This window comes from Brachionichthys hirsutus, chromosome 16 (assembly GCF_040956055.1).
Source record: "Brachionichthys hirsutus isolate HB-005 chromosome 16, CSIRO-AGI_Bhir_v1, whole genome shotgun sequence".
In the NCBI taxonomy this organism is placed as follows: domain Eukaryota; kingdom Metazoa; phylum Chordata; class Actinopteri; order Lophiiformes; family Brachionichthyidae; genus Brachionichthys; species Brachionichthys hirsutus.
Genome location: NC_090912.1, coordinates 4,686,655 through 4,698,002, shown reverse-complemented (window position 1 = coordinate 4,698,002; position 11,348 = coordinate 4,686,655). Strand labels below are relative to the sequence as shown.

At 43.4% G+C, this 11,348-nt stretch overlaps 1 protein-coding gene across 1 annotated transcript; it reads left to right on the top strand.

Annotated features, from left to right (window-relative positions):
* The first annotated feature begins 642 nt into the window (after window positions 1–642).
* Window positions 643–8,274, top strand: pecam1a (platelet and endothelial cell adhesion molecule 1a). Its single transcript, XM_068750018.1, has 15 exons — window positions 643–697; window positions 792–815; window positions 2,133–2,426; window positions 2,769–3,065; window positions 3,154–3,414; window positions 3,527–3,808; window positions 3,906–4,202; window positions 4,284–4,565; window positions 5,145–5,277; window positions 5,409–5,461; window positions 5,537–5,590; window positions 6,096–6,185; window positions 6,296–6,352; window positions 6,896–6,918; window positions 7,919–8,274. The coding sequence occupies exons 1-15, from the start codon at window positions 643–645 to the stop codon at window positions 8,117–8,119; spliced, it is 2,403 nt and encodes an 800-aa protein (XP_068606119.1). The 3' UTR covers window positions 8,120–8,274.
* The last annotated feature ends 3,074 nt before the right edge of the window (window positions 8,275–11,348 follow it).

Sequence of the window (11,348 nt, the reverse complement as noted above, 5' to 3'; positions counted from 1 at the left end):
TAAGACCTTAGGCTGAATGTCCTGAATGACTGTGTGGCTCTATCATCTCATGGTTGTGGCAAGAGGGACTTATCACCAGAGGAGGTATGCCCCATTATCATCCCTATTAATGTAATGTGATCACGATTCAGTTCAATAAAGAAAGCGCTAACAATTTAATATTGAGATGTGTTGGTCAAGCAGAAGCAGGCCATTGATTGGTTCCTGGTGCTATGGATGGTTTGATTCAGCTAGAGATCAACCCTCCAGTCTCTAGCATTGCTGAGTGTAAACACAGAAAGTGGCGTTAAATATTAATGGCTGTAGAATTCAATAAGAACCGCCCGCCACACTGAGCTGAACTACAAAAGTCAGAGGGTTTCTTCTAGTCTTGACAAAGCTGCTCTTCTTTCACACGAAAGAAAACACCACAATGGTCGATTCCCAAGGAAGCAACAGCCATTTCCTAGTCAGGCAAAGCAGGACAAGGCGTTAGCATGATAAGACAGGGAGCAGCCCTCACCGCCGCCGCCTGACACGCCCAGACTGTCTCCACCTCTCCCTTCCTTTGCCCCTCCCAGGTCCTTCTGCCTGCCCCTCTGGCCTCCATCTCCACATCCCTCTGCATTTTGATCATACAATAGTGAACCGCCATCACTCAGAATGGACTCCAGACCCCACAACCTGCTGCTGCTTCTCACAAGTCTCCTACACTTCTGTAAGGAACCAGGGTTCTGCTGCTTCAAGAAAAACTGATCTTCTTACAGTGAATCTGATTCTCACTTCTGTTTTCTTTTTTTCCCCAAACGCAGCGCAATGTGCCAGAGGACAGTCGTGTAAGTAATGCTGCAATAAATGTCTGATTCCTGATCATTAATTGCCATAGAAGGGTTGGGGTTGCTTAAGTGAAAAGACCATTTTAGATTATGCCATTTTTGATGTATTACAGAATACAAGTTGTCTCTTACTGCACAGTAGTAGGGTTTTTTTGGGGGGGGGGGGGGGGGGGGTTGCAGGAAATGGGTATTGACTCATGCACTCCTGCCCTCCTCGATATTTTCAACTCTTCAGTGAGGTTTTTGAAACATTTTTTATTTGTCGGTTGAAGCTGGGTAATCCTTCCAATCAGCATGAGCCTGGCATTTGGAATAGACACGAATTTGAATTTAAATGCTGATATCTTGTGTCAGACTGCCCATAATTTGGTGAATGATCCTTTTTCTACTAAAAGAGATTTCACTATTAATTACTGAGATACATGCTGTACACTAAGGTAAGCTAAGCAGCTAATGAAGGTACCTTCATGTTTGATGTATTGACACGAGATCAATCTTCTGAGCTAGAAAGTCATAATATTTCCAAAGATGATTAATGACTCATTCCTTTAAAAATGTAAATGTCTGTACGTGTTCTTTAAAATAACCCCAATGAAAGATCTGCCATCAGCTTTGTTATTCGACAGTCAACAAAATATGATTATATCATGTCCCCTCCAACTTTGTATGCAGAAGATCAACCTCCAGGGTACCCTTAGAAATAACGTTTCCATGGAAACAGCTCAATAAATTAATTGTAAAATGAAGAAAATAGAAACTGTACAAAATGTACAAAATACTTATCATGGTTGTGTGATAGGTGGGTAAATTAAGACAGACAATAGTCCCCCATCAGTTTCACACCTATTGGGATGAAAAGCTAATTGCCGCATCTTGCGTTAGGGTTGTTTTATGACGTATTACCTTTGTCACTGTAAACATGGCTTGTGCTATCCCTACTCTTTCACTGCCTTTGTCCCCTTTCTCCCATGGAGCCCGGACTAACAGGAGTACTTTCAGCACTAAGTGATTGTTTCACAGTTCTTGAGGCAGGCGATACTGAGCCGTTTCTTGTTGAAGGAAAGCAAAAGCATGGGATAAATCAGCACAAGTCTCCCACGGGAGTCAGGCAGGGTCACTCGCTTTTCGTTTGAGTGCTTTTATTTTCTTCCGTCAGCAGCTGATGCTCTTGCTGCAGTAGATCTGCAGCCTGACAGTTCCCTGGGAGGGGAATAGCAGACATTGACCATTGTTTTGTATGTTCCACTCATGTTGTCCAGCTGACATTATCCTTTTCTGTGCTGTGCTTGCATTTCTGTGTGACATGTGGAACTACAGCATACATTATAGATACCGTCGGCCTTGCAATCCAGCCCAGCAGCACGGTTCAGAGCGGGACACCGGTGACTATTCGCTGCCAGGTCGGCGTCAGTCATGACAACATCCCTAACTTGACGCACACGTTCCAGCTCACAAGGGACGATGTTATCGTCCACTCTTCGACCACCACAGAGGACTTGTTGGATTATGAACTGAACCCCGTCAGGGCAGCCGACTCTGGTAATTATGAATGTCGGGTCACGGTCAAGGACAAGAGCAAAGCCAGCTTTATCCATAAGCTCGACGTCACAGGTAACGTTGGACCAGAAGATGACATGTTGGCACTATGATACTATATTATAGCTTGGATTTGACTGTGATTTTTCTTTTGCCTGTGTAGATAGTAGAATGTATTTGCTAATTAAATATTGTAAAGGTTATGTCATGAAAATAGCACATGTTTCTTTGAAATAATAGTTGGCGTCCCGTTTGAGGAATCCTCAATATTTTTGCAGGGAGCTGCTGAAAATGTATGCTGATATTCAAAGTTTGAGTGAAATTGCTGTAAACCATAAAGGACAGATTATGCACTTTTATACTTGAAGGAACACCGCGTAGAGCAATGACTGACACATGGGGGTTTCCTTTTCTCAGGTCTGCAGACCCCCAGTCTTGATTTGAATAAGACTATGCCCTACGAGAGCGAGGAGTTCATGGCCGCCTGCAGTGCCCCGGAGGAGAAGGGATCCCTCGTCTTCCGGTTTTACCAGCGATTTAGGAACGGAGAGTCTCAGAAGATAAAGCAGACAGCCCCCGCTGGGAACTCCTCAGAAACCACATTGATCCTGAGGGTGATTGGAGAGAGTTTCCTGTCATGTGACTACGAGATCAATTTGGTCTCTGGGCCCAGACGCTCCAACCGCAGCGCCGAGATTCCCGTGATAGTCAAGGGTGAGCAGATTGAGAGCGCGGCAGGAAAAAAAATAATGTGGTCTAACCGAGGGGCGTGAGATGAATTATTCTGAGCTGTGTCTTGCAGGACTCTACATTTCCCCGATCATGAATGTGCTGCCCTTCTCAGACGTCTATGAGGGGGATGTAATTGAGGTGATCTGTAAAGTTGTGAGTCCACTGAAGGACATTGAAGTATTCCTGACGAGGGACAGAAGAATCCTCAAGCAAGCTCCCGTCAGCCTCGTCCACCGATTCACTGTGAAGGAAGGCGACTCTGGGGAGCTCGTGTGCAAGGCAGAGTGGGGCAGTGTGCAGAAAGAAACCTATCACACAATCACGGTCCAAGGCAAGAACTGCATATACTCCATAGAAGCGTCTGTCATGTCCTTAAATACGTCACAAAAATGGGCCGTGCATATATTGTATAATATTGGACATTTACTGTCCCGCTCCAACAGAGCTGTTTTCAAAGCCTCATCTGACAGTGGAGCCCGTCGACGTGTTCCAGGGGGATCGTTTAGCGCTGACCTGCTCCGTATCGGTTTATGTCCCTGAGAGGATCAACAACAACACGTTGCAGTTCTCAATCTACAAGGATAACACCCGAGTCGTCGATGCAAAGACGTACGTCACTGTGGCGAGCCCGTCCAAAAATGGCCACTACAACTGCAAAGTGCAAGCCGACTCACATGCGGAACGCTTTGTGAAGGAAAGCCAACCAGTTGTGGTCAAAGCAAAAGGTGACCAAGCCTCGCTATGACCAAGCAGAGCTGCTAGCACGATTGCAGGTGTCTTGCTCTGTTGCGCTGCTTAACCTGCCCTTCATCGAATCCACAGTTCCTGTGTCAAAGCCGGTGCTGCGTGTAGTCGGGGGCACGCTCGTGTTGGGGAAGCCCTTCCAGCTGCTCTGCCACAGTGGCAGTGGCACTCTGCCCATCACCTACACCATGTACGGCCCCAACAAGCTGCTCGAGACCAAGGCGGTGAGCGAGGAAGGGGATGGGGCCATCTTTAACTCCTCAGCAATCTACAAGATTTCAGATCTGAACAACTTTCTCTGCCACGCCAAAAATAGTCAACAAAGGACAACCACGACAGAATCGGGGCAGCTGCGACGTTCAACCAACATCATCGGTGTGTGTGTGAGGCAGCGATGACTACAAGGCACGCAGGCAAATTGATGTTAACTCGGTCTAATGTGCCTCTTCTGTGCAGAGCCGGTGTCTAAACCAGTTCTGAGGGTGCTTCCCAGCATGGGGGATGTCTCTGAGGGCCAGGACGTGACTCTCACATGTTCCGTACAGAGGGGCACGCCTCCCATCAGCTTCAGCTGGTACCGCACGAACACAGCGGGCGTTCTCGCGTCCCAGACCGCCATGAATCTGGAGGGATCACACAGTATCAGTAACATCGGAGGGCAGCACCAGGGAGAATACTACTGCACGAGCACAAACCCCGCCGACGAGGCAAAGCAAAGTTACGCTATCACGATTGCAGGTGTGTTTGATCCTCAGTGACGGGTGAAGATGAAGGTCGTAGGTCAGAGTTCACGCGGGACAATCGCTGTCAGGATCTGTGAGAGTTTGTGAAAAGTCTCTGCATTTATTTTGAGTCTAAAATAATGTTTTCGATTCCTTTTTATCATTCATCAACCTGACTAAAGGGGAAAAAGATATACAGTATACAGATGTTTTACATACAGATTTTCTTGTTCATTTTTTTTATTCTTACAGACAATCTATTGGATATAAAAAACTGAGGCACTATAATTTAAATAAATTCAAAATAGCAACAGGAAATGGTATTCATCCACATTTTGGAGCCCCATTGACTTGCAATGTTAATGAAAATTTCAAAGGGATCCAGAATCCAGGATCTCTTCTGGATCGTCACTAAAATTGAATCAACTGTTTCTGGTAAGATTCCCAACATTTCCTGGAAAGTTCATCAAGAACCGTCCAGAACATTTTTGAGTTATCTTGCTAACAGACAAACAAACAAACCACCTCAGGTAAAAACATAACCTCATCTGCAGAGGTAATAAAGACGGTGAAAACATGTCTTTCTATTCTGTAGTGAAGATGGCAGGCTGGAAGAAAGGTCTCATCGCAGTCTTCTGCATCCTTCTCCTATTGGCGTTGATACTTGTTATCATCTTTAAAAAGCGGCTCCTTCAGTTTAAGAGGAAAACCACAATGGAGCTGTCAGTGTAAGTAACATCCCTCATTGTTGATAACAAAAGGCAGTGCTCTGACGTCAGCATCTGATACAGGAGCAGGTGGCATGATGACGCCCGCCTCGCTTCCTGCTTTAAGAAGCTGATTGTGTTTTGTGTCTCAGGAAAGCAGCCAGCAACAAAGGGGAACGCTTGAGCCTTACCCAGGCTGCCAATGGTAGAGTATTACGTGGACACAAATACTGCAATACTGCTCATTGATAAGCGCAGTGTTTCTCTCCTCTCTGTTTAGTCACTCCAGGCATTATGGGAAAGAGTGTTTGGAGCGAGCATGTGTCCGGCTCTGGTGAGTGGAGCCTGCGGAGGCTTTTCAAGGCAGGCTTATTATGAGCGCTTTAAAAAATCCAAACCAGTGAGTCTGCTTCTGTACTTAGACTTCCTCTCTCAGGCCGGCATCGCCAACTCCATTGCTTCCTGTAACATGGAAAACAACAAACAGTGCATTGTTGCATTTTTTTTATTATTTTATTATTATAAAGGCTCAAAGATTTCCCATAAACATTAGCAAACATTACTTGTTTTTTGGGGGGAATATTTTCATATTACATACAGTGTACTAGTGAGTTTTTTGTTACAGCAGCAGGTTAGCGTGTGTGGGTGTGTGTGTGTAATGATAAAGAAACATATCAACAGTGTTGCTAATTGATGTTATACTTTCAACAGGAAAATAAATATGCAGTGAAACAAACCATGTAATTTAAACGTTACATAATTTGTCCGATATACTGCTATTTAGAATAAAGTTGCTTTTGATTCATGTTTGCTACTGTTTTGTGTTGTATATATTGTAGAGTCTGATGACCAGAATAGTGTGACTTCTCCAGAAAAGCCAGAACCCCAGTACACTGAGGTGCAGACCAAACAGGCAGATCCAAACAGAGGTGAGTGTATTCAAAAGAAAGATACATATACATATATATTTTCTTTCATTTAGAAGTAGATAAGACAATCATTGTCCAAAATAATTTTGGACTGTATGTTATTGCAACAGTTCCGGTGAAAAAGGGAACCGAGACTGTGTACAGCGAAGTGCGGAACTCCAAGCAAGGTACGACTGTCATCCTGTTCTGTATTCAAATCTCCATGCGTGTTGCAGCCTGAGAGAAATTAGGCCAAAAAAAACCCCCTCCAGGAAACAGGATCAACCCTAACTGTAAACATCTGCATTGTTAGTGAAAGAATGTCCCACAAAAACAGAAGGCCCAGTCGCCAGGTGTCCACGTCGTCAAAGTGAACTTCCTGTTCTTACAATCAGAACCGAACAGTGCGTGCATCCGTTCAAAGCGAGTCAGCAACGCGCTCCATTGTTTGATGCTCATAAGGGAAACTCTTGCCCATTGTTCATTCATTTGGTCCTAATAACTTAAACATCAGCCGCATGCAAACCAGCAACGATGCAGCAGAACTGGATGAAAGCAAAATGAGGCGCGCGTTTCTGCTTGATATGCTTTAAAAGAGTTGTTTTGTAGATAAATACTGTTGTGCTCATGAATGTGAATGTTTCAGATACGATAAGCTCCGTTTCCTGATGACGATACAAGCCTCTATCCTCAGACCTTTTTATTTTCTGAGTTTGTGCTTCTTTTTGCAGGTGTTCCAGAGCAGGCTGACGGTGTAAGTAGAAACACACACACACACACACACACAGGGGTGCTCTAAGTGCAGCCTATAGGACAAGCATCTTATGCAGTCCTTGAGTTCTAATGCAAATTTAATGTTGACACTTTTGACCCTTCAGTATGTTGAATTTAATACAATACTTGGCTGCTGCTTCAAACCTTCAGTCCTACTCATCTGTCTCGTAAAGAATGTGTTCCGAAAGCTAATGATTGCATAGCCATAAACAACACATCATGATAGTTAGAGGAATTACAGCTCTAAAGTTATGCACAGTCTTCAAAACTTTAAGACCTCCTGCCTTGGAGGCTGTTAGTCCGATACGCAGAACAGATCATACAAAAAAGAGTCAACAATAAACCCTAAAATATGCACAGAATTCCTGGATGAATTAAATACTTTAATGTTTGTTTCAATGAAACTTTCCTGGATTCTGTAATTATAGTTATATATTTGAGACTGAATTTGCAGCCTCAGCCATAATTTGTGTCCAGGGTTAAGTAGCAATTCTAGCATGTCAATATGCTAAATTAATATAGCAAAACACGTCAAGCATAATACCTTCTAAACAGCCACGTGTTTCCTTTATTACTGTACATTGGTATGCTGTTTGCCTTGAGCTCAAAGCACAGTGCTGACAACAACAAAACATTATTTTTTTAGTATGATTTAGACCAGTTTTGCAGCTTTTTTCCATTTCGCTTTCTATATACTATTAGAAGACTTTTGGGAAATAACAGTCTCATAAGTTACTTGAGTTGTTATATTGTTTTATCTCTAACCATAAAATATCGGCACGAGACAGGCTTTTGAAGCCCCTTAAATTGTAGCGCTCCCTTTTTATTTGCATATCCTCTCTGTTTGGTTTATTTCTATTGAAAACTAATGTTCTGACACCACAGTATAATTTGCAGATATGTAATCACATCTCTCTTGCCTTAATCTGTTTGTTTTTTTTCACGCAAGTGTTGTTCTTCTTTTTTACTTACTTTCTCAGCAGGGCACAGTGGAGTACGCGCAGTTAAATCATGAAACAGATGATAAAAATGACCCTGGTAACCTTGACAACCATGGCAACCATGACGACAACGGTGTCCAGGACGGCTATACAGACGAAATGAAGTGCGGCGTTGTCAGTGATGACAAAACTGCTGATCCACAGAATGAAACTGTGACTCACTGCCAGCCTGTAAACTGACCTGCAAGAATATTTATTCTCTTATTTATCAGGCGTCTTAATCTTTTGTGCTGAAAGGCCATAAACATTCCTAAGCAAATCATGTGTGTTATAGTTTTCAAGGTTCACCCCTACCCACCCTGTAAATCCACTTCAAGAGCAAATAAAATGTTTCAGTAACGTGAAGTGTTCCGCTCTCCTTCATTGGCTTGTTTTCTCGCAAAGAGGATGCATGCTGTCACCCCCCCCCCCCACCTCCAGAGGAAAATACTTTAATGTCTACATCCTTCCACGGTCTACAGTCTCAATGGGAAGAGAAGGCTTTGAAGTGAGAAGGGTGTTGATGTCACCGCTTCTGTAACCAGGTTGCGGGGGGCTGCATCCATCAACTTCCTCTGCTGTGCTCTCCGAGGACGGCCTTCCGGCAGCGACACATGGAAACTTGGTGCCGCCTGTCTGTGGCCTCGATGACCCCTTCTGTTCTCAGGAATACATATTCCCGATGCTACTTTCAGTTAGGTGGAGAGGTACATGCAGAACCATTACTTTGTAAGAGAGATTACTACAATGTGGTGCTATAGTACTTTTACTCAAGTGGAAGATGTGAATTCTTCCTTCAATACTATTTATACATCTGGTGCATACTTTTATTGCTTTTTTTTTACATTTAAAGGCACACATTTAGTTTGTGGATTTTTGCCGTCAACACAATGAATTATGGAGCTGCGTTTTAGACCGAAAGCTCAAACCGAATCCGTGTGGGAATCTGTAGCACCTGACATGCTTTTCATCTCTGATGTCAGCACTGACCACCCTACATGTGAAAAAGAAGAGCCCATCGTCCTTATGTGCCTGCCTGAAGTTGCTCTATGCACGTCAGGTTATGTATGAGATACACAGCATCAAATCCCTCCTGCTCCACAACCCCATGAATTTTGTTCACAGTTCTTGATGAATGCTTGTGTGAAAAGCGACACCAGGGTGTCGACAGTATTTCCAGAGTTTGCACTGTTCTTTCAGGTCAATGGTGCCCGTGTGAAGTCCTGGCAATTCAGAATGAATACAACCGCAGCTCCAGGGTATCAAAATAAAAATGTACCCTGCTCCAGCTAGGATAGGATTGTTGGCTCACGGTTCATTATGCCATTACTTAACCAAAGTGTTGGCCGCGGTCAAAGGGAATAGAATGTTCCCAGCGACTTAGGGCACACTGATAGTCGTTACCAGAACATCAGGATTCATACAGTGTCAGCGTTGTAAAAAAAAAAAAAAAAAAAAGGCTGTTGCAGAAGAATTACACAGAGAAAAAAGCCAGAATTGGTTTGATTTTTGGACACACTTAATCAAACCACAGTCTGGTAACTCCAAAACCGTGAGGAAGGAAAGACTGTCTGACACTGAAGTCTCTCCTGAAAAACTGAAGCCGCCCAATTTCTGCTGACACATGGAAGACGGTGGATTTACCTCAGCTCCCAAAGCTATAATAAATCCCAGCCCTTTAGGATGCCTGTTAACAAGTAAGCACCCACCACCAGCCCCAAAGAGTCACAGTCACATGAGTCAGTGCTCATGGTCCCACATGGTGAGAGTCATGCAGGTCTCTCTTTATTACTGCATGTATGCTGTTCATGCCTCCTCCACGAAACCTGAGCCTCCGCTCCTGTATGTGGAGCACGACACCCAAACAACCAGTGGCTGCTCTGCTAAAATTAGCATACTGACCCCTGTGAAATGCATTCTGGGAATATCCTGCCTTTGACTTGGCCTTATGGGGGCCAGTGTTGGCGCGCAGCAATGAGGTCATCATAGGGACTTTCTTGTTCGTCCTCACCACCACCAAATAACAATGCTGAATTTATGTGTTTATGTATTTATATATATGTTATTTATTTTACATAAGTGATATCCTTCCTTATATGTATATTCTACTACTCCTACTACTTGTGCAGTGATTCTTATACTGTCCCATACTTATAATAGGATGTTGTAAAGATGTAGTCGCTAAAAAGGGACTCCAGCTCTTACTCTGTGTGAGGCTTTATTCATGAATAACCACTATAAAACATGACATTACTCTATTAATCGAGTGATTTATCCACCCATATAACTATTATCAGGTTATAGTGGACAATTTTAATCATTTAAATGCAGAAAAAGAATAAGTGAAGACAAAGTATATATTCTGTTTGTTTGTTTTTAATGTGCACTCATTTCCACACCTATAACTTTGACAAGATTAAACATGACAAAGATGCATTTATGCATTTTTCTGTAATGTCCCTCAGGCAACTGAATACAGCCAATAGTCACAATTCATTGTAGAATATTTAAACGATAAATTGGCCATTACAATGTGCAGACTATGACCTCAATTCAATGTTAAAACTGCCTGTGGACTTACAATAAAAACATGTCAACCCATGGAGTGTTTTATCAGCAGGAGGATATTTAATGGCCCATTTATCTTCCTTCATACAACTCGCCGGTACGAGACTCATTTAAGACATGTGCTGCTGGAATGAAGACCGCAGGGATGCACACTGGGTTTGTGACATATTTAATAATACACTGATAGTATAGAACAGTAATTATTCATTATAATGTTGCATTTCACACAACAGTTTCCCGATGGGAAATTCAGTGGGTAATACACAAACACACGCTCATCATTGACAGCCAGCTCTGTCCCTGTGCTGTATGGCAGCATGGAAGCTCAGGCATGCTATTGTCCGTACACGCTGCACTCCACCGTCCTTCATAAACTGACAAAGGTTACATTTAGCCAGCACACTTGCTCAGTGTCCTCGGTCTTTCATTGCTTAAGCTCTGGCAGATCTGGGAAATTAATTAATCATAACCTTGTGTAAATTGGTCCCAATGCCTTGCAATGGGAACTGACCACCGGCCACTTCTAGGGCGAGACACACATTGTGCAATAAATACAGCTTCAACAAACTATGCAAAAAATTAACCTCTGATCTCCTTTTCTGTGGACGCATGCTCCAGCTAAGGTAACCCAATCCTCAGGCAAATATTCAGGCAGCATTATTGCTACTCCCACTTCCCTCAACACGACGTCAGCCCCTTCTTTATTTCACCATTTCCCAGACAGCTGCAGCGCCTGTTTACTGCTGTTACCTCTAACTTTAGATTTTGTCAATGTCAGCGGGAGCATGTCGCGATGGGGCTGCCACCCCCCCCACGTGTATAACCGTTTTGTTCCTTCTCATCAGACTATTTATTCAAAGCT

Coding starts and splice junctions, on each gene's coding strand:
- pecam1a (XM_068750018.1), top strand. CDS start 643: ATGGACTCCAGACCCCACAACCTGCTGCTGCTTCTCACAAGTCTCCTA. Junction 6,186..6,295: donor ACAGGCAGATCCAAACAGAG/GTGAGTGTATTC, acceptor TTATTGCAACAG/TTCCGGTGAAAAAGGGAACC. Junction 6,919..7,918: donor TTCCAGAGCAGGCTGACGGT/GTAAGTAGAAAC, acceptor TTACTTTCTCAG/CAGGGCACAGTGGAGTACGC.